This window comes from Asterias rubens, chromosome 6 (assembly GCF_902459465.1).
Source record: "Asterias rubens chromosome 6, eAstRub1.3, whole genome shotgun sequence".
Taxonomy (NCBI): domain Eukaryota; kingdom Metazoa; phylum Echinodermata; class Asteroidea; order Forcipulatida; family Asteriidae; genus Asterias; species Asterias rubens.
Window position 1 is genome coordinate 22,192,291 of NC_047067.1, and position 27,407 is coordinate 22,219,697.

Here is a 27,407-nt window from a genome sequence, read left to right on the forward strand (position 1 = left end):
TTATGTCCACCCGGATGCTGCTGCATAATGCAATTGTGTCCACCCGGACACATTTGCCTATGCATTTGTGTCCGCCCCCGTGCAAAACAGTCCTTGCAGTAAATAAAACGGAACATGTTCGCCACTTTTTTTACAAGCTAAATGCGCATGTAATGAATGACATGGGAAATGTTCGGCCGTTGGGTATATGCACTGCAATCATAAAATACATGAATATTCATGCTGCATATAATTATGCGTAGGTTCATACGTAGGTTCAGTGCATGCACGCTCGCTTACACGCGCACATGTACAGTCATGTACAAAAAAGGAAAAAGGAAAAAACAAAACCCTTTACCCTTTACCGTATTTCAATCAGTAAAAAGGAAAAAGGAAAAACAAACCATTTACCCTTTACCGTTGTTGAATCTTCAAAAAGGAAAAAGGAAAAAACAAAACCCTTTACCCGTTACTGTATTTTAATCTTCAAAAAAAAAAAAGGAAAAACAAACCCCTTTACCCATTACGTATTTCAATCTTTAAAAAGAAAAAAGGAAAAAACAAACCCTTTACCCTTTACCGTTTTTTAATCTTCAAAAAGAAAAAAGGAAATGGGGCTCCCCCTCGCTCCGCCCTCTGAGAGGCAACCACAGTTGTGGACGTGAGTAGCGAGTGTACACCGCGCGACATTATCACACGTCTTGCTGGATGTGAAGTAGTATTTGTTACGTTTGTTGGTGACCGGTAAATGTACAAATCTCAGCCCGTAGCTACAGTCAACATAAGTTTGTGACAAAGCAATTAAATGGGGTAAGATTCTGTTAAAATTGCTATTAAAATTAAGCAGAAATATTGAAAGTTGCATTGGTCTTTGGATAAAATAATTATTTCTGCGGATGAAAAGTTTTACCGTCTGCGGTAACTAGCGCCCTCAATGTCAGACTGTATGGTCTGTCCTTGGACTCTAACCGATATGCGCAACCCAAAAAGTAACACAAGGCTGGATTGTTAACCAGTCTATTTTATTTTTAGTCAGTGAATAACAAATGGCGAAATCAGCAAGATGCGGGTTACGTGCTACGTGGAAATATTAAACAGGTCAGTTGGAGTTGTTTTTAGCACTGTGAATGTGGGCCTATTTGGACCTCTAATTCAGGTTAAGTCGCTATGTTTACACCATCTAATTAACCTTTTGTTTATGTATGTATTGCTCTCATGATAACTACTTTTAAACTGAAAAAGTAAAGACAATGTAAAATTGTAAATACCCAGTCCACTTATCACTCATGCCATCAGCTCAGCTCTCAAAAACATATTTTTGGGAATGGTGACTAACCTGACCAGGGGTCCTGAGTAAGCTTACAAGTTCTGGATAACTTTCCGTATGGCGCCACCACTTTTTCACTCATTTTTACAAAAAGGGATATATCATTGAGGTAAATTAGATACTATATTATTTCGTATCGAATGAAAAAGTGGTGGCGCCATACGGAAACTTTTCCCAAGTTCTTACACTGACACTTGACAGCAACTGTTTTGTTAACAACAACCAATTCTGTAATAAAGTATCAAGAACTAGGCTTCGGCGGTTTTAAATTAGTTTAAAACCGATTTGAACACACTTTGATTCCAATTCATAAATGCCTTTTCAGTCAAAAAACATCAACACTTTTGGTCAAAAAGTAAAATAAATGCAAAATGGTTCAATGATTTCTTTCAACACAACACCCCTCAAGCTATGAAATGGTAAGGCCCTCCGTCGCCCTCGGGTAAACAATTCCATGTGAATGCTGTGCGCGATGTGCGTATCGCGTGATGTGGCACAACTGTCCCGGCCGTTGCTCTCGACCAATCAATAGGAATAAGGAAACTGTCTTATAAGCACAGGTGCTAGCTCGCGTGTCACGCCCATGTTTCAACAATTTACACTGGTCATAAACAAAGGTTAATACACACCCAAGTGACGCGCTCTCCACCAACAGGAATAGTGAAACTGTCTGAGGTATTTATGAATGTTTTTTTTAAGATTGCTCTTTGTAGTAATAGTTGTTTTAATTCTGGAATTTCCTGTTACAAATACACTAATACTGCTTTGATCTCTCTTTTTTTTTCAGGTTCCAGAGTAAAGAGAGACTTGACTAGCTGACACTATGTGGGGGCGTTTGTCGAACATGGCACAGAATGTCCAGGAAAAACTGGACACTGTGGTCGACAACGTCAACAAATCTGTGAATGTGGCGGATGAGAGCATTGATGGGGTAAAGCTTTACTTTCATTCAAATTGTTTTAAAGACAGAACTCCAAAGCTTAATTTACTTAAATAATTACATTTTTTAGAGTATATTTGACACATGAACTAATTTGCCGAAGTTCTTGAAACGAGTGAAGCCAACTAAAGCTTTTATTGACAGGTTTAAAATTCGTTTAAACATAATAATTTTACAGGTGGCTTTTCAAAACAATTTCCTTGAATTACTTATAACGACTCTGAAAATTGGTGATTTATATTCTTAAATAAAAAATTTAAAAAAGGTTTATAGTTTTACTATATTGAATTATCCACCCTGGCAATTTGCACAATTGCACTCTTAGACATTTAAAAATAGAATGAAAACGAAAATAGAAATAAGCAAAGCTGTCAAGTAACTCTTACCCAAAGCCTGAAAATTTAACTGTAGAAAACACAAGTATTTTCCTGTTATAACCTGCACATGGTTCTGATGTTTCTTATGTAATGCAAACCCAACAGGCTTCTGGGGATGCTAGTTTCGTCTCTGCGGCTGATGCTAGTTTCGCAGAATCGTCTGACGCCCAGGATCAGCTGACTGAGCAGAACAAACTTCTGAATCAACTGAAGGACATGATCAGACAGAAAGACAAACAACTTTTGGTAAACACTACTTTTGATTTATCAATGACTACTTCTTGGCACTAAAGTTTCACTTTTATCATCAAGGAGTTAAGTTGGCAGTCACTAGAAAATCCGGAGGAAAATTGCCAGCCTTACAGTGATTTATCTGATCTCTCACAATCAATTTGGCCAACAATCTTCAAATCCTTTCTTCGAACAGCTCAAATCCACTCTTATGTACCCTAGTTGTTTCATCGGTCACTAGTATCCGTAATCTTGTCATGGTATCCCAACTTTGCCGAGTATCAACATAGGAGTTGAACTAGGAGCGCGTCACTACCCCTGACAGGGATGTGCTGAAAATAACCCTGATCGGCTTCCAAAAGTAACTGCTCTGAGCTTACACTTGCTGAAAACCTTCAAGCAATTGTGCCTAAGCATTACAAATGGGCTAAAATATAACAAGTATACGCAGTGAATGATCTAATAAAATTTCTTTTGAATTCAAGGAAAGCAATGCCAAGCTCTCCAAGTTCAAGCTACAGGCTAAGGCCAAGATCACCTCCTTGACGAGTCAGATTACAGAGTTGAAGAAAGGAGGCGCGGGTGCAGAAGGACAAGAGGACGCCTCTATTAGCAAGGTGGTTAATTGCCCCTCTCTCTTATATTATTCAGTCTCCTGACGATGACTAGAGCAAGCTAGTCCAAAGGATGAGACCCATTCAGAACTCACTCCGCGGTAGTGAATTTAATATTGAGATGTCTCCTTGATCTTTGAGTGAAATTAGTAGTCCCGGCCGATTTTCTACCATGGGCCAAGGTAGTAGTTAATAAGCAGGCGGTTCTTTTCAGAACGGAGAAGTCTCCTGAATTCTGAAAGTTTACTCTGGGGTAGTAGAATATAAATCAAGACAAGTTCTTAGAAGAACATAATCTACCCAGCAAGTAGATATACACATGGTGTTACCACAAACCAACTATACGCCGCCCATTCCCAAAACAATCATATTGAAGACAACTTTAAAAGCATATAATTTTTTTGTTCATAGTTTTATTGCTTCTCTCGATCATGGAAACATGGACACACAGTTTCAACATTTGTGACATGGATAAAACATAACAGTGTAAGTTATGCTTTCTTATTGTTTAATTTTTCACTTTTTTTTTTTTAAGACGGAGGGAGGAGATGATGCCGCAAGTCGGGGAAAACTCATCGTTCTCAAGAAGAAGCTTGAGGACCGTGAGAAAGCACTATCTGAGAACTCTGCCCTCCTTGAGAAACTTGAACACAGCGTCAACGAGAAGCAACTCATCATTGACACTCGCGAGAAACAGCTCGCCGAGAAGGGGCAACTTATCGTTGAGAAGGAAGACTCAGAACGGAAGATGCTGGCTCAGATCCAAGTGATGGAGAAAGTCCTTGAGAAAAGGGATGCGGTGATTGAAGCCATGAGGAGCGGAGGAGTGGGCGTGGTCACTGGTGGGGAGGATGAAACTGACAACAGCCAGAAAGTTGAGGAATTACAGGTGAGATATGACCACTCTTTGACAAAAGTATTGTATTTACAATTTCTTTTCAACTGCATGGGATACTGGCCCATTTGTACAATCAACTTATATTGAGTTCTAATGAAATTAATAACTGATGTAGGAATTATTGATAATTTTTGTATAAATTGCTTGGATTTATTTGTGTACACAATTAAACGATCTTGGTGTTGTGTTTGAATGCCGTTACTTTAAAAGATGGATTGATTTCTAGTGGCGGAATATTTTACCCACATCCCTCTGTGACCAGCGTCATTTGCATGGGTTATCATTTCTCTTACAGAGATTGTTCATTGTTCATTTGCACCCCGGAAATGTAATTACCATATTTACCCTGAATAATCAATGAAGCATGAAATTGTTCAGCTGATCTGCTAATTTCTCCATGTTCGGTTTTTAGCTGTATCATTGAAAAACACAACAAATTCTTGCTGTGTTTGCACTTTCCTCATTTCGAAAAAAGTGCATTTTATACCTCAACACTCCACATAATCCTTTAACAGCTGATTTCTGACTTTCTTACTCACTTGAAAGAAGTCAGACTTGCTTGAAAGAAGTCCGACAAGAGATGTTGTTTGATACAATCAATCTCTAAGAACTGAGTTTCTGTTCCTCCAAATCAAATAGTAGTTGTTCCCCAGAACATTTCTCTGAAGGCAAGTTAAATTCAGCAAACGTATAATCAAAATCAAACTTTTTGTACCCACAACAACAACATATGCCTACTCCTCTAGAGCCAACTAAACGAAGAATCAACTCGGGCAAAGGAACTGTATGCCCAACTGGTCTACAAAGATAAAATGGTGATGGAACTGAACAGTAAAGTCTTAGAGCTCGAAGAGCGTGCCCATGAACTGCACGAGCATGTAAAAGATAAGAACGAGGTTGTGCAGGGTCGGGACAAGGTTATACAGGTTCGTTGGGAAGGATGATGATTGTGTCTCTCTTCCTATGCACAATTTCACTTCAGCTTAAAAGCAAATCAGAGGCGTTTTTGTTTGGTGGTTGGCAGTTGTTCTGTAGACCTTGTAGCACAGTACCCTTTGCATGTTTGTGTCATTTAGTGTTCATAACTTAGTGTTGTACATGTTACTGGTTTCCTGTTTTCCCCTGTGTGTATAAAATTATTGAGTTGGTTAAATTAGAGTAAGCCAGCTCCCTCCATCCACCCCACCGCAAGAGTTGACGCCTTTGTCTCTCTTCCTATGCACAGTTTCACTCCAGCGTAGCAAAACTGAGGTGCTTTTGTTTCCTGTATAGCAGTTTATACCACGCTTTACATGTTTTTGTCATTTAGTGGTAATATTTTAGCATGTTAAAGATAAGAACGAGGTTGTTCAGGGTCGGGTCAAGGTCATACAGGTTCATTGGGTAGATTTGTCTCTCCTATGCACAGTTTTTCTCCAGCCTAAAAGCAAATTTTATGTGTTTTTCAGTTGTTCTGTCGACCTTGACCTTATTCTTTGTTACTAGTCGTCCCCCTAGCATGCAGTTCTTTTGGGATAGATCCTTTTACCTGGCCCTTGCCTTTAAAATCAGCCCCCACTAAGAATACGCAGCTTATCCGCCCTTAGTGATTTCAAACTTGTTCTCAAAACCCATCTATCTTCCAGAACAGTAGTTTGGCTTAGTTTCTGAGATTGTTTTTGTATTGATAGTTGTTTTTCTTTGTACAGTTTTGCTCTAGCTTAGCAAATTTTAGGTGTTTTTTGTACAAGCTATTGTTACTTCTTACTGTCCACACCATGCAAAGCTTTGAACATTGATTACTTAACTTGCATCTCACAACTCCAAGATTAATTTTTTCATTGTAGCTTCACTCACTTTTAGCGTTTCAGCACTCCATTAAAGTATCTTTCTGTCTGGGTAGATTTTGCACTGTTTACTTGTAGTTTTTTTTTCGCTTGATGTTACCCATTGCATTGTACCCCAACAAATTATACCGTAGCTTAGTTATGCACCACTCCTTGTCACTGTTTTCTGTGTGTTTTTTATGTTCGTTTTGTAGCAGTTGTTACATTTTGTCAATTCACTGGCCCATCAGTGTTACTGTTTGTGCATTTTACCATGTATTTGTTGTCTCTACATGTATATAGGTCCTACAGGCAGAATGTAAGCAGAAAGACCAAGCCATCTCTGACTTCAACAGGGTCCTGGACAAGATGCGTGAGAAGATGGAAGGACCAGACGAGAGAATCAGCCAACTCACCGCAGAGATAGAACAGCGGGACGCCACCTTGGCAGCAGAGAAGGAACGCTCAGAGACAGAGAAACAAGAACTTATCCGATGCTGGAGAGAGGTCCTAGAGGTTGCGAGGCAACGCCGGGACCAGCTGGAGTCCCTGCAGACGGAACACAGACGAGAGCTCTCACAGCTGGTGGGGAAGTCGAGTGATGCTGGGACTAAAGCTCTTGAAAGGAGATGCCAAGAGGCTGAAGAGATTCTTTCGGGAAAGGTGAGAGTCTTGGAGATGTTGCAGACAGAAATTGGAGAGAAAGAGAAACACCTCTTGGAGCAGGGGACGTCTATCAAGTTGCTGACGGAGAAGCTAAAGACCAGTCAAGATCAGATGCAAGCTCTCCAGGAGGAGTTGGTTGTCAAGGACGAGACTTTGAAGAACGAGAGAGCTCACTTGGAGGGTCAGATCCTGGAGATTAGAGAAAAACATGAAACTGAGTTAGCCGAGAAGACAAACGCTGTAACCGCATTGCAGACAGGGCTTCAACAGTATGAGACGGCTTACAATCAGGCTGCTGCACAGTACAGTCAGGTCACAGACAACCACAACAAGATCCAGTCGGAACTGGAACAGACCAGATCTGAGCTTGATCAGAGCAAGACTGAGTTAGAACAAACCAAGACTGAACTGGCTCAAACCAGATCAAGTCAGCTGGAACAAGAGCGGTCACAACTACAGGAAAAAGAGGCAGAAATTGAAAGACTGCAGCAACAGGTCAAGGAGAAGGAAGAAGAGATCACTGCAAAGGTGTCAGAAGTTCAGGAGTTAAACAAGAAGGCCGAGGCCAAGTTTATGAAAGTGAAAGCCCAGGCGAAGGCCAAGATCAAGTCGCTTGAAGAAGACCTGGAAGAGCTAAAGAAGGTATTGTTTAACTCTCACTATCTAATGCATTCCACATTTATGTAGGTCTTTGGATTTTCATTGTAGTTGACATGAACTTGAAGGTTCAGTGTAAACAATGGCAAAAGGAAACTTACTTTCTGTTCCCCCTACTCTATCAAACTGCCCTCCGCTTGAAATCTGAGTCATTCTAAATGTCTCGTTCATACTTTATTTCAGGCGGACTCGATGGCTGAGGAGCTGAGTGAGTTGAAGCTAAAGATAGCTGAGCTGGAAGAGGAGAAAGGAAACTTACAACTCAAACAGATGGACTTTGATGAGAACAAAGCACAAATTGGTTAGTTTGTTCATGTAAGATAAATTACAAATGCCAGGGAGAAATTCTTTGCCTTCAACTTTTCAAATTAGTTACCGGGGCCCAATTTCATAGCTTACTGTAGCACAAAAATTTGCAAAGGTGAAAACATATTTCACAGGTTAGCAAGAAAATAACATGGCTTTCAACATGGATTTGCATTGTGATGTCATTTATTTTTCAAGCAGTAAGCACTGAAGGGTTAGCATGCACTTTTCGTGTGTTGCGGTTAGCAAGGCCATGAAATGGAAATCGTACAGTAAGCACAAAATTGGCCATTAACATGGTTAAGCAGCTCTATGACATTGGGCCCAGTTGTCTTTGGCAAAGAAATTTGCTAAGCAGTATTTTCTGCTTAATGAAATTTGGCCCTGCCCACTTCACCCTTTGCGGCTCAATATTTTGTATACTTTTGTAAATTAACATACAATTTTTTTGATGTCTTTAGACTCCTTGAAGGAGACTGTTCATAACCTTGAAGAGAAAATCAAGAATGTTGCAGAGGAGAAGGATGAGCTACGCAAGATGATCGAGACCCAGTCCGAGGAGCGGCTTGAGATGGAGACTAAGATGACCCTGCTGCAGTCACAGTTAGACCAGGTAGGTTTACACTGGAGTCTTGGGTTGTTGGGATTAAATGGTCAGACAGTAGGAGGATTGACTGCAAACTGTGTACATGCATTCAACACTTGTATCATATTGTATGCTGGCGTAGTTTATCATTCAAAACCACCGTGGTTGATGTGAATGGTCAGACAGTGGGAGGGTTGACTGTGTTCTGTGTAGATTCTTTCCCCAAAGGATATCATGATAAAATGAAAATATAAATGTTTTTTTTTAAATCAATGTCTGGTTTTGTAAGACACTGCTCTAGAATTTGCAAAGTTCGTGGGTTCGAATCCCACCCAAGTAATACGCCTTTTTTTTTCACAGAGCTCGGGAAAGTCTACAGTGCTTACTAGCATAAGTGTATGTGGGTAAAACCAAAATAAATAAACCAATGCTGTTCCAGTCTTCCTAAGTCCATCTTTCAATTCTTCCTTGAATCTTAGAACCAACTAGAGTTGGACCAGCAGCAGGAGGCGAGGATCCAGGCTCTCACAGAGGAGGTCTCTCGTCTCAAGGAGACATCCCAGGAGGCGGAGGAGTCTCGAGATGCTGAGATGAAGACTAGGGTCAGTGTCGAGACTAAGCTTGTTGCCCTCAGCGAGTTTAAAAAAAGTGCCGATAAATTAATGGTTAGAGTCATTTGTGTGTCGTTGACATGTCTCACTAATGTACTGTGAATGCCGCACTTCATCAGTTTTAAAACAACTTTTTTGTTGGTAATATTTTCCTATTTTAATCATTTCTTTTCACTGAAATCAAGTTTTGTTTGCTATCCACAACCAATCTATTTTAATTTGCCCCAACTGTTTCTTTAATACCCATTCCATTTTAAATTCTATGAAACAAATTTTGTGGGCTTGTCAGTGAATGTATATTTCATTATTTTTAATACATTGTAAGATATTTTGTTTTGTTTATTTTCTGGCTTTACTTTTAATTTATTAGCTTTTCCTGTCCATACACACTAATTGAACTTCTTTTCCATCATAAATAAGCTACTTTTGGTATGAATTCTTGAAAATATGTTAGTGGTCATGCTTGAAAAATCATTTTACTCTTTGTGACTTGGTGTTTGAGTTTGCCATTTTTCTCTTGAGCTTAAACTTGACCTTGGAAAATTCTTCTGAGATAATTTTATTGTAAGCTACGATAATTGCACAGCCAACAAATTCAAACTTGTGACTTTGCATTTTGTCTAATTTCAAAAAAGTTTTCATTTTGTTTTAAAAGCATAAAATGAGCGGGGCACCAGTTGTAACGATGTTAACTTTATGGAACTTTAGCCGGTAAACAGTTTCTGTTAAGGAAGATTTGTGTTATGCTAAGCAAGTTTGTATGCTTACAAGTTTTATGAAACTGGTCATCACATGATACAGCTTGATCTTTTCTGTTCTGTTCTGGATTTAGATTTCCTGTGTGTTGTGAATGTGCACTGTGCTTGTCCGATTTGGTGTCATCCAACTCCATTCTGCATGAAACCTGGGCCCATTGTCATAGAGCTGCTTCAGCTCATTATGTGACTGCTCATTATTGCTTAGCAGGGATTTTTAAACAGTGTTTTCTGCTTTAAACAGCTCTATGAAATTAGGCCCTGTACATCAACGAAAAAGTTTCAACTCGTATTTTGAATTTTTTAGCATCTTGTGAAGAAAAAAAAACCACCATCTTTTTGAAAATGTTTGAAGTGAGTATTCAAATTTAAACCCTGTAACATTCTTCTTGTTCCTCAACTCTAGGCCGGACAAGAAGAGACGATAGCGTCGCTGAATGATGCTAAGCTTAGTCTTGAAGAGTCTCTCTCTAACATTGAGGCACAGCGAGATGAGCTCAAGGAGGAGAAGGTCACGATGGAGCTGAAAATGGTGCAGATTGAAGAAGAGAAAGACGGTAAAGAAACTTCGGGGAATATTTTTATAAAACACAACCGATTTGAATGATTCTTTAAAATTAATTACACAGCCTACTTGATGATTACTTTTGATTACTTTAAACTGTGTCCGTATAATTTTCTTCAGGCATTTTAACTGTTCTGTGCCCTCGAACAGGCTGGCTGGCCCTGGAGAGAGCTGAATATAAATTAAATAAATTATTATTATATTATTGGCGTCAGCTCATTAAAATCAGAAAGATGATACAGAAAATTACAAAATCTAATTTCAACCTTTTTCTTGTGACACCAAAACAAGGCTAAAAGCCACTCTTGGGAGGGGGTAAAACTCTACTGAGATAGAACCTAACAAATCAGTTTGTTTCTAAAACATCTAGGTTTTGAGAACCAGGCAGCATCTCTCAAAGATGCTGTGGATCATCTTAAGGAGACGATGGAGAGGGAGCATCTTCCTCTGGCCGAGATGGAACGAGAGCGGGAAGCATTCCAGGAGAGACTGCAACAACTTGAGACAGTCAGGGACGACCTTGAGAGAAAGCTCGAAGCGGAGAAGGTTTCGAGAGAGCAATTGGAGGTCAGTTTGTGAGGTTTTTACCTTCAAGGAATTGTTGTAAACTAAAAATAAACTTCAAGAACTTCTGAGCATGTTCAAAGGTTTTAACAGATTACCAGCAACACTGTCTGGAATATTATTATTACTATTTATTGTTCTTTTATTTGACCAGTGGCATCGTTCCCCACCCTCATTCTCTAGGACCCCAGTTCAAATCACGCCAGGGGCACTATATGGGTTGGGTTTTCAGTCCCTACCTTCCACCTCTAGTACCCTGGTTAGAATCATGCAGGGGGCACTATGTGGGTTGGGTTTTCAGTCCCTGCCTTCCACCTCAAGTACCCTGGTTAGAATCATGCAGGGGGCACTATGTGGGTTGGGTTTTCAGTCCCTGCCTTCCACCTCTAGTACCCTGGTTAGAATCATGCAGGGGGCACTATGTGGGTTGGGTTTTCAGTCCCTGCCTTCCACCTCAAGTACCCTGGTTAGAATCATGCAGGGGGCACTATGTGGATTGGGTTTTCAGTCCCTGCCTTCCACCTCAAGTACCCTGGTTAGAATCATGCAGGGGGCACTATGTGGGTTGGGTTTTCAGTCCCTGCCTTCCACCTCTAGTACCCTGGTTAGAATCATGCAGGGGGCACTATGTGGGTTGGGTTTTCAGTCCCTGCCTTCCACCTCTAGTACCCTGGTTAGAATCATGCAGGGGGCACTATGTGGGTTGGGTTTTCAGTCCCTGCCTTCCACCTCAAGTACCCTGGTTAGAATCATGCAGGGGGCACTATGTGGGTTGGGTTTTCAGTCCCTGTCTTCCACCTCTAGTACCCTGGTTAGAATCATGCAGGGGGCACTATGTGGGTTTGGTTTTCAGTCCCTGCCTTCCACCTCTAGTACCCTGGTTAGAATCATGCAGGGGGCACTATGTGGGTTGGGTTTTCAGTCCCTGCCTTCCACCTCTAGTACCCTGGTTAGAATCATGCAGGGGGCACTATGTGGATTGGGTTTTCAGTCCCTGCCTTCCACCTCTAGTACCCTGGTTAGAATCATGCAGGGGGCACTATGTGGGTTGGGTTTTCAGTCCCTGCCTTCCACCTCTATGACCCTGGTTAGAATCATGCAGGGGGCACTATGTGGGTTGGGTTTTCAGTCCCTGCCTTCCACCTCTAGTACCCTGGTTAGAATCATGCAGGGGGCACTATGTGGATTGGGTTTTCAGTCCCTGCCTGATTGCATGGATTTTCCCTGGAATAATCCTTAGGGGTGTGACATGACCTTCAGTCTTGGTTTGAAGAAAAAAAAATTGTGTTTTTCATAAATTTGTATTAGAGGGGACAGATGATAATAATTTAATAATTTAATAAGAGGACACACATAATTATTTTCTTTTGTAGGCCGAGGTGGAAATGTTGAATGCGTCAAAGACACAGATGGAGGCCGAGTGTCGGGCATCCCAGCAGCAGCTTCAAGAAACCCAGGATCAGCTAGAAGCCAAGTCACTGGACAATGAGAGAGTTGCACAGGCCTTGCAAGATGAGGTAAGGAACTGTCTACCAGGACCCGATTTCATTATCTGTTAAGCAGAAATACTCCTTAGCATATTTTTTTGCTCAGCAAAAATAGAGTTGGCACCAGTTGGATTTATGTAAACCTTAGTTTTGGCTGGTAACCAGTTTCTGTTAGGCAAGATTTGTCTGTGCTTGTCAAGTTTTTATGCTTACAGGCTTTATGAAATTGGACGCTGAGGCCTTTTGTGAAGAAACTTTCCTAAAGCTTTATTTGGTTTCTTAATTGTCATATTGTAAAGTGGGGGTAAAAAATCACTCTAAAGATTCAAAGCCTTGCAAATTATTTGAAAACTGATTAAGCCATGTTTTCGGGAAAATTATTAGGTGTTCTTGCTTTCCTTGACTTCAGGTCGTTTAGCTAGTCCCTAAAGTTTCATTGTTACTATTGTAACTTGTGTCAAGAAGTTCTTTCAAATGAAGCCCTAGAAGTCTCAAACTCATTTTTATCTCCCAAGGACTCCCCAACAAAGTCTGCGGAGGGAAGATTGGGGACACTGGCTCCATTACACAAGTTCACTTTACAGTTTAACTTTACATTAACTGCTTTTTATAAACTATTTTGTTTTCTTACTTGCAGATTAATGTCGGTTCGGAGCTGAAAAGTGAGTTGGAAATCCTCCAGAGAGAAACAGAAACTCTTACAAATGAGAAGGACACGCTTGCCCACCAGCTCATCGACCTCCAAAATCAACTACAGTCCTCATCGGATGAGAAAGAACAACTTCAAAATCAACTGCAAGACGTGGAAGCCAACTTAGAAGAAACTGTGATTAAACTCCGACAGAAAGCAGATGAAGTCCAGACATTCTGCGACAGATTTGCTTCAAAGGAGACGGATGTCGCAGAAGCTCAAGTAAGATTAGAGGAGGAAAAGGAAAGGTCGGCCAAACTCCTTGAAGAGAAAACAACTTTGGAAGGACAATTGGATTCCAAAACGATGGATGCCGAAGGACTTGAGAGGGAACTGGAAAACCTTCGGTCAGTGTTTGCCGCAGAAAAGGGAGAACTGGACGCCGCCATCAACGCAAAAGATGGTGACTTATCAGAGATAGCACTTACTTGCCAAGAAAAGGATAAAGAGATTGCAAGACTCTCTCAGACAATTGATGAAAACATCCAGGATCTGTCCGAAATGCGACATCAGATTTCTGAAAGGGATTTCAATTTAGGAACGTTGGAGAATTCTGTAAGTCAGGCTCAGCGTGAGATAGAGATCCTCAGGGAAGGGCAATCGACAGAGGGGAAGAAGGCGGAGTCCAGGATGTCCTCCCTCTTAGAGCAAATCGCTGAGCTAGAGTCAGAGATTACGGGAAACCAGAGAACAATCTCAGAACAGGAGAACAGGTTTCAGAGTTTGAGCTCACAGTTTGAACAGAAGTCTTCCGAGATGGAGAGTGCGGTGAGAGAGCTGACCGAGTGTAATAAGAAGTTCTGTCGCCAGCTTGAAGAGAAAGAAGGACAGGTGTCGTCCTTGCAGGAGCAGTTGATGGCCTCCTTGAAGCTTGTCCAGGATAAGGAAACTTACTATCAGGACCTGATAAGAACAGCAAAAGAGGGATTCAGTTCTATGCAATCTTCTTTGACTACTGAAATATCCAAACTCATGGAATCTCTCAAGATTTCAGAACAAAACTTAAATAAGGTAATGATGGACAATCAACAGAAGTCAGTCGCCAATGAAGAACTACTGCAGGATTTAGACTCTGCCAGTCAGCAGATGGAAGAAATTAAAGCAGTTTTGAATGATAAAGAGAAGGTCATTGAGGAATTGAACAATCAGAAGCAACAATTAGAGAAGAGTCTTGAAGAAAGAGAAAACACCTTAACGGAACAGTCTGCATCCTTGAATGATAACTTATCATCTTTGGACCAACAAAGAGATGAACTTCAGAGTCGCCTTCAAGAAAACCAACTCACAATTTCAGGTTTTGAAGAACAACTTGAAAAACTGAAACAAGAGTCAGAGGAAGCCCACCTACAAATAAGTAGCCTTCAAGATCAACTTCAGATTGCTCTGGAAGAAAGCCAGTCTAAGAATTCACAACTAGATTCACTCGTGGAGGAGGTTGAACACTTGAAAAAAGTTGCAGTGGATTGTAAAGAAGAGTTTCAGATAAAAGAGTCTGACTTGAATAGACAAATTGAAGATTACACTCAGGAATCTGTTGCATCAAACCAAGAGATAGAAAGGTTACAAGAGGAGCTGAAGCTGTCGAGTGTCAAGGCCGAGTCTCTGCAGGACAGACTTCAAACCGAAGTTGTTGCTGTGAAGGAAAACCTACAGAAATCTTCAATGGAAACCGTTGAGAAGGAAAAGGTCTTAGAGGAACTTCAAGAAGAACTAGCGAGAAGTAACAGGGCATTTGAAGAACAGAAAATGTCTATGGATGAGCTGTTGGCAAAGTCGAATCAGAAGGAGCAACGACTTAGTGATGAACTTGCTGTCAAAACTGAGATGGTGGAAGACTTAACCCAGAAGATCATCGGCAATGAAGAAAAGTATTCAGAGGTTATTCAAGACCTTGAAAAGAAGGTCGAGACATTCACTGAGAATTTGGAAGAGTACTCCCAGGAGGTAGAGAGCAAAAACAGCCTTATTGAAACCTTGAAGACTGAGATACGCGACAGAGACGTACATCTAGGAGATGAGGTGATGCATCTCAAGGAGCAAGCTCAAGTTGAAACGGCAAAGCTGAGGGAGGAGCTGGAAGAAAGAGAGCGTGGGTGGACACAGTTGAGAGAAGATGCAGTGCAGAAAGAGGCAAATATGGCCAAAGAAATAGCGTACTGGACTGATATGTATGAAAAGACCACACAAGGTATGGATTTTCTCAGGAAGGAGACGGATGATCAAGAGATTGGTTTTAAGAACGAGATCGTGTCATTACAGACATCTATGTCAGAATTTACCAACAAGGCCTCCACTCTTGAGGCATCTCTGAATGAGAAAGAAACCAGTCTTAGTGACCTCAAGCAAGAGTTTGAGCAGAAGAAGGGCGACTACGAGGCAAGGATTTCATCCTTACGAGAAAAATGCAAAAAGGTGATCCATGAGCGGAATGAAATGAGAGGTCTTCTTAAAAGTCGGAAGGAGGAAGTGGAGACCCTGCAAGAGAAGCTAGACAATCAACACAAAGAACTGTCAGCTCAGGCTGAAGATAAGTCTCAACAAAGTTCTGGTCAGATCCAGAAAATGGAAAGAGAGCTGGAGCAACAGGCGACACTCGTTGACACATTTAAGAAACAGCTACTTGAAAGGGATGAAGAATTCAATGCTGAAGTCGGCTCTCTGAACAGCAGCTTATCGGAACTTAACAAAAGAGTACCTGATTTGGAGGCAGCTCTTGAAGCCAAAGAGTCTCAGTTGAAAGACCTCCAAGATCAGCTCCAGGAAAGAGAAGAGAAGCTAAATTATTTGAACGAGAGCTTCTCAGAGCAAGAGTCCAAGGTATTATCATTACAAGAGCAACTCGTTCAAGAGCAAGAGAAGGTTGTGGTAGAAAGCATGCAGACGACAGAGTGCGCAGCTGTACCTGGCAAAGACGCTGAGCTGGAAAGTGAGAATGCAAAATTAAAAACAGAGGTGGAAACTGCAAAACAGCGATACGGAAAGCTTCTCATAAAGGCGAAGGAGATCAAATCTAAATCAGATGTAGCTCTAAAAGAAAAAGAGAGATTGGAATTAGAAGTTGCGTCACTCACAAACATGGTGGAACAGAAGGATCAACAACTACTCAATCTCACCCGAGATGTTGAGAAGGAACAAACTGAGCTGATGTCATTGAAAAGAGTTTTGGAGGAAAGGGAATTAATAGTGAAGGAGAAAAATGAGCAACTGGAAACATCGGTCGATGAGAACAAACTTCTTCAATCGGAACTGCTATCCTTGAAAGATTTACTTGAGAAATTAAATCATGAGCTTGAAAATCTCAGTGCTGTTTCTGCCGAGAAGGAACGACTTGAGTCAGAAGTGTCATCCCTGAGTAGTTTAGTGCAAGACAGAGATCAAGAGCTGACACTTGCAAGTCAGTCACTTGAAGACTTGAAGGAAACTCAGGGTGCCCTCGGAAATGAACAAATAAAAAACTTCGCCCAAATGCAAAATCTTCATAGAAATGTAGAAGATCTGGAAAGGAAAGTGAGAGAATGCGAGATGTTACTGAAACAGGCAGAAGCTGACAAGGAAGATGCCTTGGATGAGAAGTCACTTCTCGCGACCAATGTTGAAAGTTTGAGAGCAACACTCAGTGTAGAGCGGACTCAGATGGATAAACAAGGTCAACTTATAAATCAGATGAAAGACCAGCTTCAAGCTTCCCAAGAAGAGTATTCAAAGGCACAAGACGAAGAGTTGCAGAAGATCAGACAAGAACTAGAAGGAGAAAAATCATCGAACACAAATTTGCAAGAAGAGCTTACTGAAACAAAAAGATCACACAAAGAAGAAGTAGAGAAACTGTCAGCATTCATAGACGAGTTGAAGTCACAGGTAGAGGATTCACAACAACATCTGGATGAATTTGCAGGGAACATGGAGAGGCTTAATCAGGTGAAGGGCGAGTTGAAGCAGTCATTGACAGAAAGTAGAGCATCTGAGGAAAGACTCCTGTCAGAGGTCGATAGGGTAAACAGTGAACTTCAAAGTATAATGCAAGAGAGAGAAGCCTTGAAACAGAATCTGGACACAACCGCAAATGAGGAATCGATTCTGGCTTCCAAACTAGAGACGGTAGATCAGCAGATGATGCAGACTTCGGAGGAGAAAGAACAGCTACAAAAACTGTTGGACAATAAAGTGTCAAGCGAGAACGAGCTGGTTATCACTGTGGATCAACTCCATAAAGAGTTAGCACTGATGGCTGCAGATAAATTGGAAATGCAGAAGGAGATTGAGGAAAACAGAAGGCGAGTAAATGAGATGACTCAGGCGCTGGAAGAGAAGGATGCTCAGTTGATTAAGTTTGCAGAGGAGAAGGAAGAGTTGCTAGCTGGAAATAGTGACAGGGAAGGTATGATCGAGTCGGACCTTGAAGTATTAAACAAGGAGTTGGCAGACACCAAGGACGAAAACAAACTCCTACAAGGTCGCATTGAAGAGCACCAAGCCAAGGAGGATGAATCAGCTGTAAGACTTGAGGAGTTGTCGAAAGAGTTGACCCAGGCGACACAAGAGCTGCAAAAGGTCAGCAGTCGTAAAGAGGGCATCCAGAGACAAAACGAGAAATTAAAAGAAAGGCTGACCAAGATTAATGAGGCAAGAAAGACGCTTGGTAGAGAAGTGGAAGAACTCAAGCAGGAGAGGGAAGAGAAAGAAGGACTGGTGAAACTGAAAACTGAAGCGGAATCCCAGATCCTGTCGATGGAGAAAGAGTTTGAGCATCTGCGACTGTCAAGTGACCAGAGTGCCTCGGAATCATTAAGTCTGAAAGAAGAACTGGAGGCTACTCGAGACCAGTGTCACCAACTTATTACAGACAATGAATCACTCAAAAGGAAAGTTTCAGATTTGGAGATGATTAGAAAGCAAGCTACTTCTGTCGAGGCAGAAAGAGATTCTGCTCTTAATGACAATTCAAGACTATCCAGATTTCTGCATGAGCAGAAGGAGGATATAAAACAAATGCATTCCAAGCTACAACAGCTTGGCTCTGAGCTGAGGAATTCCAAAGATCAGTGCAACATCCTTCAAGATGACTTTGATAAGAAAGTAGCTACGCTTCAGAAAGAAAACTCTGATCTCACTTCCAATGTTGAAAATCTGGAAACTCGGCATAAGCAAGCAAGTGAAGATTACCAACGTTTGGTCCGTAGTTCTGAAGAAGAGCTTAATATGAAGAATGCTGACCTTGAAAATGCAAGAAAAAAACTTGAGAATGAGATGCTGGACCAGACTGCTCTCAGGTCTGAAAAGGAAGAGGTTGAAGTGCTCTTGGACAAACTTGACCTAAGGAACTCCCAGATGGCAGAGGAACTTGCCGTCGCCAAGAATCAGGCCAAGACAGCCTGGGATGAGAATCAGGCCTTGAAAGAGTTAGAAATCAGGCTAGCCGAAGTTAACTCCCAGCATGAAAACACAATGGAAGAAAATGGCAAGCTCAAATCTCTGAATGAGAATCTCTTGCAGGAAAATGAGGAGTATACAAAGGAACTTGAAGAGTACAGCGACCAGATGAACGAAGCCAGAGCAGCCGGAGTCCAGTTGAAGTCCGTAACTGCAGAGCTTGAAAACCTGCGACAACATCTTGGCGAGCGTGAGCATGTGATCATGGAGCTCCAAGTTGCAACCACCGAACACCAGGAAGAGCTCAACCAACAGAAGGCATCTTGCATAACTCTTGAACAAGAGAAAGAGGACCTGGCGGAGGAGGTGGAGAGATTCCAAGGTGAGCTGGAATCCTTCAAGACTGAACGTGACCGTCTGAGAGGAGAATGCCATCATATGACTGAAGCCATGCAGAGATACCAGGAAGAGAGTGAGCAGCTGGGAGGACATTTAGGAGCGGCACAGCAGCAGATTCAACAGCTGAGCGCAGAGAATGAAGGCTTGAGGCTGAAGGCTCAGCAAGAAGGAACAGTTGACCAGCAGCTGAGGCAATGGCAGGAAGCTTATGAAGGTGTGAGAGTAGAGCTTGGATCGGTTGAGGCAGAGAGGCTTCAAGCTCTGCAGAGTCTTCACCAGAGGGAAATGAGGTGAGGTTTTGTTCTCAGTTTTGTTCATTCTTTTTTAACTAAATATTCAAAGTCAGTCCCCGGAATATGCAAAAAAATTGTACACTTTTCGTCCGTCTCCATTTTTTCCCATGGGTTGTAATTGTTTTGTTTACTACCAGAAACACCCAAAATGTGTCTCAAGATGTGAATGGACATGCAAGCTTATACTGAAAATAATTTGAGTTTTTACCTATTTTTGTTATAGCCTTTACGCTCAAATTTTAAAGATTGACTTAAATATTGACCTTTTCCGTCCATTAAATTTTAATGAAGCCCACGACCGTTGCCATTCTAGAACATATGTCTTTACCACCAGACCACTTGATTCTAATAGCATCTATTAAAATTGTTGGGGTACCCACTGCTAAAAAATAGGATGTGGACTGCCTCTACGTATTAGGCAAGCTTGGTTGTCTAGTCGTAGATGTCTGCTCTAAAATGGCTGGGGTGGTGAGTTTGAATTCCATCGAGAAATTACGCCTGTGAAATGAAATGAAATGAAATGAAATAGGGGTATAAAAGTGCCTTATTGTATTGTATTGTATTGTCTGTAGATTTTTGTCCAGAGCACTCAGGGGATGGGGAGGGAATTGCTTAACACGCCTCGGTTTATGAGTATATTACAAGAACAAAAATCAAATTTATTGCTCCGTAGATGTGAAGATATGTCGATGCAGCTCTCGGCTTTGGTGGAAGAGAGGAACAACTTGAGCATCCAGTTACACAACTCAGCGAGATCAGCAAAACATCTTTCCAAGCAACTCCGACTCGCTGAAGTGGAACGAGGCAAACTTACTCAACAACTTGAAGACAAGGAGCGGACTTATGTCAGTCAAATTATGGTATGAAATGTATGATGACCTTGCATTATCTGAAACTTTTGATGGAAAGTTGAGTAAACTATTTTTGAGCTATTCAATCGCTGGTTTTTTTAATGTTGGGCCAACTGTTTGTGTGGTTAATGTGTAGTTAATGTGTTCATAACTAAAAATCACCACGTGATACCATATTGCAGGCTGGCATAGTGTATCTATCATTCAAATCAACAGTGGTTGATATTAAGGGGTCAGACAGTAGGAGGGTTGACTTTGTACTGTAAAGATGCATTCACCATATGATATCGTATTGCAGACTGGCATAGTGTATCATTCTAAACCACAGTGGAGCAGAAATGAAAAAAAAATCGGGTAATGATGAAAACAAATTCAAGAAGGGTTAAATACAGACACTTATTTCTTCACATGAATTGTTTACTCAAAGTAGCTTGTTCACATATAATTTTAAATGAGTTGATTGTTAATTTATGAATTTGTATATGTTAATTTAGGAGGAGCCAATCATTAAAGCCGAGTCTGCTAGCCTGCAGCAGAGTGCACCCATTGGTGGCGTGGCTGACCAATCAGAACTGATTGACATGAGTAGAAGGTTAGGTTCTAATTTGCTTTACTTTAATGGGTGCATTCGTTAAGCTTCCCTGGGTGTACCCCGCGGTGCTCACTCGGGTGAGCCCCTGACAAGAGCTAATCGAACGATCACACTAGCCCTCTCGTGGTGACGGCATGCACCTCGGGTCACCCCAAGTGACCCACTCCACAAGCAGGGCACTGGGGGCTGACCCGGGTGAGCCCCTGGAATGGCGTCAAAGCTATTCGAACGCACCGGAGGCAGACCGGGGTCGACCCAGGGAAGCTAAACGAACGCACCCAATATTGTCTAGAACAGGATTTGAACCTGTGGCTTCTGTCTGGACTTGTAGCTAGTGCTCAACCAACTGAGCTTTCTAGCCCGGTGAGGGCGGTCTCCATAATTTGTCATTACCTGTGTCTAGCCATTCAATGTTAAAGGCACTGGACACTATTGGTTATTACTCAAAATGATTGTTAGCATAAAAACTTACTTGGTAATGAGCAATGGAGAGCTGTTGATAGTATAAAACATTGTGAGAAACGGCTCCCTCTGAAGTAACGTAGTTTTTGAGAAAGAGTTTATTTCTCACACAAATATTAAAAGACTGTTGGCCTGAAGCCCTTTTTAGGTATCTGAAAGCACACAAATTTGTGCAACAAGGGGAGTGTTTCTTTCATTATTCTCTTGCAACTTGATGACCAATGGAGTCATTGAGACAGACTTGTTATTTTTTGTTGGTATACACCGAGGGAGAATACTGGTTTTTGACAATAACCAAAGGTGTCCAGGGGGCGATTTCACAAAGAGTTAGTCCTAACTTAGTCCTAGTAGATATTAAAAAATTAAGGCTAGTCCTAAGTTAGGATGTGTTACTCGTCCTAACTTGAGATAAGACTAGTCTTAACTCTTTTTGAAATTCACCCCAGTGCCTTAAAACTGCGGTGTAGCTAAGGAACATGCCCCCATACTAACTGGCTAACCAAACCTGTAATTGGTTCTTTTCCCTTCTACCATCAAGCAGATTGGATGATTCTGAACAATCCAGGGAAGCCATGGCCAATGAGTTTGCTAAACTTGAGGTAAAGTAACCTTTAATTAACTACTAACTTTAAGCTTCTTGTTAAACTAATATTTTTAAATACGTGAGAAGTTAACTTCTCATGAGTTTATAACTTGAACTACAACAAAATAAACTGTGTTTTTTGTGTGCATTGTTTGTCTTTTTTTTAAAGCATGGATGTGGATAACATTTTAGAAAACGATTAACAAATAGAACACTAATTCAAGAACATTATTTTTTTTTTTCATAGCTGATCAGTAATCAGTCTTTTACTTTCCTTTGTTATGTTTGTGTGTGTGTGCTCTTTTTTCTTGTAGGGTAATGCACCCACCTCAGCTGAACTACTAACACATGAGGTGGGTGGTAGATTAACACGCACTCACTCTGCTTTCAAAACTCATTGGCCACTCACACTGCCAATGTTTCTGTGTTCATCACATTTGTGCGCCAAGTTGAATCATTCAAATTCATTCCAGTGCCTTTCTTTGTGTGGCTATTAAAATTCTTGAAAAACCCATGTCTGCATATTATCTTCTCCTGTAATATTTTTGGAATATTTTAAATGATGTTCAGAATAGTCTGCATGCCACAATCTATGAACAAACTTTTGCTTCAAACTACTTTTATGGTATTTTTATAAAGAAATGTTGCATCAAATAACAACTCTAGACATATTAAAAAAAGCTGTATTTATTTGGTATCAACAGGTTTTTTAGCCTTTTCAAAAATTAACTGTCGATCATTACTGATTTTGAGTATAAATTATTCTCTATGTTTTTATCTTGTTGTATATACATGGCCTGTCTGTGTGTTTATGTGTTTATACTTAAATCATGGTGCGTTGTGTCTTGTGCTATTTTTTGCATCTTCCTGTTTCTTTTTTTATATTTCTGGTGCTTATTAAAACTTGTGTGTGCGATGCAATTTCTTCTTTTGGGAGATCACCAAAAGCTTTTGTCTTATGTCTTTTGTCTTATGAAGTTGCTATCACCCACTCACTATGTCAAAACGATCCTCTGTTATAGGCCGCCCTGCAGTTTGAACATGAGCAACGCTTGCGCACAGAGGATGCCCTAATTCGTGCACAAGACCAAGTACGTCATCTGGAGAGTAGGCCCCCGCAGACAACGCAATCTAAAGCGCCCTCACAGGAGACCCAAGTCCAGATGGAAGACGATAAAGAGGATACTCCACTACTCCTGCCGTACCAAGCTGGCCATGTACTTAGTAAGTCACTCCATATTTTTACATTTATTTGTTTATTTTGTCTTATTTAAAGACAATGGACACTTTTGGTAATTGTCAAAGACTAGCCTTCGCAGATGGTGTATCCCAACATATGCATACAAAAATAAACCTGTGAAAGTTTGAGCTCAATCGGTCGTCGAAGTTGCGAGATAATAATGAAAGAAAAAACACCCTTGTCTCACGAAGTTGTGTGCTTTCAGATGCTTGATTTCGAGACCTCAAATTCTAAATCTGAGGTCTCGAAATCAAATTTGTGGAAATTTCTTCTTTCTTAAAAAAACTACGTCACTTCAGGAGGAGCTGTTTTATACTATCAACCTCTCCCCATTGCTTGTTACCAAGGGTTTTATGCTAATCATTATTGGTAAGCTTGGGCAATATCACGATATTATCGAATATCGCGATATTAATTTGGAAACGATTTCGATATCGGATGGATTTGGTTTTAATCGAAGTATCGATACATCGCGATATATCGCGATATATCACGATAATCGCGATAATCGTGATATATCGCAATATCGGTTAAATATCGCGATGTATTTGCTAGCTGAGACATCTTGCACCCCATAGGTTTGGAGTAAAACCAGAAGAATAGGTCATTAGAACACCTCTCTTAAGCTATGACTGTCTCTTCTACAACTTTCACTTGAAGTTTGAAGACTGATGATGTCAAATTTCATTAAGCGCGATTATATCGAATATCGCGATATATTGTCGGCGATATATCGTGAATAAAATAAATCGATATCGCCCAAGCTTAATTATTGGGAGTAATTACCAATAGTGTCCACTGCCTTAACTAGTGTAGCCCCATCAGTTATCAATGAACCGTTCTCCTGGGGGGCCCTGATGTAAGGGGTTAAGACTCGCCTGACTTGCGCCATACAGCAATTGAGGGCTGTATACTCCCCAGGGAGCGGAGAGAGATTAAAGAGATGATATTTGGCCAGTGACCAGGGCACTTATGTTCAACGCATTGAGACGGTTATAGTGGAATGCACTCTATAAGAACTAGTTATTATTACTTTATTTTGTGCTTCTGATTAACCCAAATTAATTTGTTCTCTCCTTTAGTTCGCCAAGCCCGGTCCTTCACCACCCACGTCAGCAATTGGTTTCAGGGAAACAGGTCAGTAAACCTCCTATGCTTTATCTGTGTGTATGGGCCCAGGTACCAGACACAGCTCTAAAACAAAGTGGAAGAACCGAGACATTCATTTGTCCAGTTTGAGTCATCTGTGGAACTTAGTTTTACAGATGATTCATTCAGTGATGGGCCAAAAATTTATTAATTTAAAACTTCATTGGAATGAAAAAGTTTTGAGTGACAGTTGACAGATGTTGCCATTGTTTTTGTTTTTTGTCCATTCTATCTTGCAGTCTGGTCCCATCGTATTCTGAACAGTATCGTGGAGAGTGGTTCTAACCCATTAATGTGTGTCTCATGTAGGTGGGCCCATTTTGTTTATTTAGTATCCCCGTCCCCTTTTTCAAAAACTCATTTCAAGTTTTAACTTTTCCAGTCAGCATTTTTGCATGAGTGTCTCTAACTGACGCGAGGGAATATCAAATTAACTCTAAAACAAGTATTTAGCATTGCTTGTCTCACCCCAGCATTCATTGTTGTCAGAATTTTGCTATGTTTGTCAGCTTGTTTGTCTGTTTTGTCAGTTTGTTTGTCTGTTTTGTCAGTTTGTTTGTCTGTTTTGTAAGTCAGGCAAACTCACAACCAATTTTCATATTCTGCAAACATCCTCCCCATTCAAATCATCTTTACATCGTAGAAAGGTTTCATATTTTGTTTGCATGCGTTTGTTACAGACATAAAGATTTATCTTCAAGTACGCGCTAATCCTCCAATCAGATTAGCAGAATGGAGTGGTGATAAAAACCTATATTGCACGGCTAATATCACTACCATGCGTCTTGTGTGTTCTATATGTCACGCGCCAAGTTTGCTTGAAAATAAATACGTTATCACACGCGCGCTCGTGGAAATACAGAAAATATAGCGCGTCCCATATTCAACTCGGCCTTCAGCCTCGTTGGATATGGGACGCAGAAGCGCTATATTTTTCCATATTCCACTCGCGCTTGTGTTTAATACAGCAGCTTGCTTTTATTACTTATATTTAAATACAAAGATAAAGAAAACTTGCATATTTTACTCCTTAACGCAAGATCGATTTATTGTTCCATAGGCAATATTTATTTTGGACACTGAGGGCAATAGTCAAAATGAATATATAGTTCCCAATAGACGCTATCTTTATGGCAAACTTGTATTTTGTCAAGCATTCTAACTTGTATTTTGTCAGCTATAGTGGTTCACCAACCAATCATATAGGGAATTTGGTTAAACTCTTGTGTGCCGCAAATGGTATTTGTGACCCACGCTCAGTTGTGTTGAAAAATTATTGATTTGTCCGTAATGATGGCCGACTTTACAGTGAGTGGGAACCATCTATGGGCATTGTTGGCTTGTGCATAAAGCAATCACCCCTCACCAAGGTGACCCTGGTTCGATACCTGGCCAGGGCCATATGTGATTTGAGTTGTGCGTTGGTTCTCGGCTGTGCCACAAGGGTTTTCCAGACCATCCGGTTTTCCTCCCTAGGGACTTTTGAGGGGGCATAGTTGGCTTGTGCGTAAAGCACTCGCCTCTCACCAAGGTGACCCTGGTTCAATACCTGGGCAGGGCCATATGTGAGTTGTTCTCTGCTGTGCCACGAGGGTTTTTAAATCAAACACTTTCAATCTCTGGCTGTGCTCCGTGGTCATAATGGGTTGATGTGGCTGGCAGCCAAAGGCGCCCTTGCATGCCTGCTTCTCAAACATGTTGTAGTCGCGTCCTTGGCAATTCAGCTCTTAGCTGCGAGTAAGGATGATTAGCCCCCCAAATTATTATATTATTAAACTAAGCATTGTTAGCTTGTTTTTCTCTTTCATTTGACAGTAAAAACTCCAATCGGTTGTTGAGGTCACGACCCAGTCTACGAGCTGGATTGATGGTGTATGCTGTGCTGGTACATGTGTTCCTTGCGTATCTACTGATGTACTGCTGAAATACAGAACGTGGAGAGAGATGATCTTGCTATAGACTGTATTGAAAAACCCATTTGTTGCTATGAAAGTCGCCATCTCGTAGAGCAAACCATATGCGCATCTTAACGTGTACATCGATGAAGCACGAAGCGTTCCAAGAGCATAGATGTTGAGTGGCTCATTAGTAGGCTTCTGCAGGAACTGTCCAACCCATCTGAGTTGTCGTTTTTTTGGATGGTGTGAATGGGAGACTTTTAGGATGCTTGGTTGCAGCAGACTTACTGATGTTGAGTGGCTCATTAGTAGGCTTCTGCAGGAACTGTCCAACCCATCTGAGTTGTCGTTTTTTTGGATGGTGTGAATGGGAGACTTTTAGGATGCTTGGTTGCAGCAGACTTACCAAGTAAATCCATTGCTCTTGGTAATGTGCACAGGCTCAGATATACGTAAACAATGGACATTTACCTGGTAAGTCTGCTGCCACCTAGTGTTCAAAAGTCTCCCATAAATGAACTTTGGTGGCTTAGGTTTTGCAACATGGTGAAGGTAATCCTGTTGAGACGTTTTATGCCAAGTATGATTCGGAGAGGCATCCACACTCAACTTGCATTTTCTTAAATTAACTATCAAAATGGCTGGCCTGTATTACTCAACTGCAAATGACTTATATTGGAAAAATGTATCAATTTTGAGATATTCTCAATCACGGATGTAAGAATTTTCAATATTTATATAACCAAGTATCAATAGGAGACTTTCCAACGCTAGGTGGCAGCAGACATACCGGGTAAATTTCCATTGTTTACGTAGTTCTGAACATGCGCATAATTCTGAGAACAATGGATTTACCCGGTAAGTCTGCTGCCCTCTATCGTCCCAGAAAGTCTCCCATTATTTCAATATTGTGTCGCTCTCGGCCAATGTAAATACAAACAAGATTTTAAATAATATACTAGATTTTTTAGACGCTTCCATTTGTAAATATGTAATGTAACAAAATCAGTATAAGAGATCTTTAGAATAACGGTGCGAGTAAATTAAATATCAATCAAAGTCAAAACCATTGTATTTTTTATCGAGGATAATTAATTGTTTTTAATCGATCAGCATTAGTGTCCAATTTTAAGAGCTTTTAAATTATCGGTTCTGAAGATGGTTGTGCACTGGCTAAACTTCACAGAGGTTCTCAGTAGAATATATTATTTGTCAGGTTTATCGGACTTAAACCAGTCTTTTCCGAATGTGTTTATTTAAACATCACATACAAAAATCACAACATTTTTCAAACAACTCAACCTAACTCATTATCTTATAAAGATTCTAGGAAACTCTTTAGTTTTTCCACATTAGTGCAGACATGTTATAAATACTTCGGTGGAGTTTTTTTTTACTAATATGTTGTTTCTCTTTAAGAAACTAGATTGTTATTGCACTGACATAATGATCACACAGAATAATTTGAGTTTGTTATAGTGAGATTTAAATGATTTTCGTGGTAACAATTA

The 27,407-nt window shown here is 40.8% G+C and overlaps 1 protein-coding gene across 8 annotated transcripts; it reads left to right on the top strand.

Annotated features, from left to right (window-relative positions):
* The first annotated feature begins 695 nt into the window (after positions 1 to 695).
* On the top strand, positions 696 to 26,693 carry LOC117291749 (golgin subfamily A member 4-like). 8 transcript variants are annotated; one of them, XM_033773644.1, is made up of 21 exons: positions 1,020 to 1,077; positions 2,094 to 2,237; positions 2,729 to 2,869; positions 3,340 to 3,471; positions 4,004 to 4,357; positions 5,113 to 5,292; positions 6,475 to 7,479; positions 7,678 to 7,795; positions 8,262 to 8,413; positions 8,866 to 9,051; positions 10,159 to 10,309; positions 10,688 to 10,884; positions 12,255 to 12,398; positions 13,006 to 19,118; positions 19,795 to 19,981; positions 20,467 to 20,564; positions 21,565 to 21,625; positions 22,632 to 22,833; positions 23,932 to 23,986; positions 24,238 to 24,303; positions 25,814 to 25,893. In XM_033773644.1, exons 2-20 carry the CDS (start codon positions 2,130 to 2,132, stop codon positions 24,281 to 24,283), a joined length of 9,630 nt encoding a protein of 3,209 aa, XP_033629535.1. In that variant the 5' UTR covers positions 1,020 to 1,077; positions 2,094 to 2,129; the 3' UTR covers positions 24,284 to 24,303; positions 25,814 to 25,893. The 8 variants fall into 8 exon arrangements, with proteins under 8 accessions (XP_033629531.1, XP_033629535.1, XP_033629530.1 ...); XM_033773640.1 differs by lacking the exons at positions 1,020 to 1,077; positions 24,238 to 24,303 and adding an exon at positions 696 to 789 and having other exon boundaries at positions 25,814 to 26,693; XM_033773639.1 differs by lacking the exon at positions 24,238 to 24,303 and having other exon boundaries at positions 25,814 to 26,693.
* Positions 26,694 to 27,407: the final 714 nt, after the last annotated feature.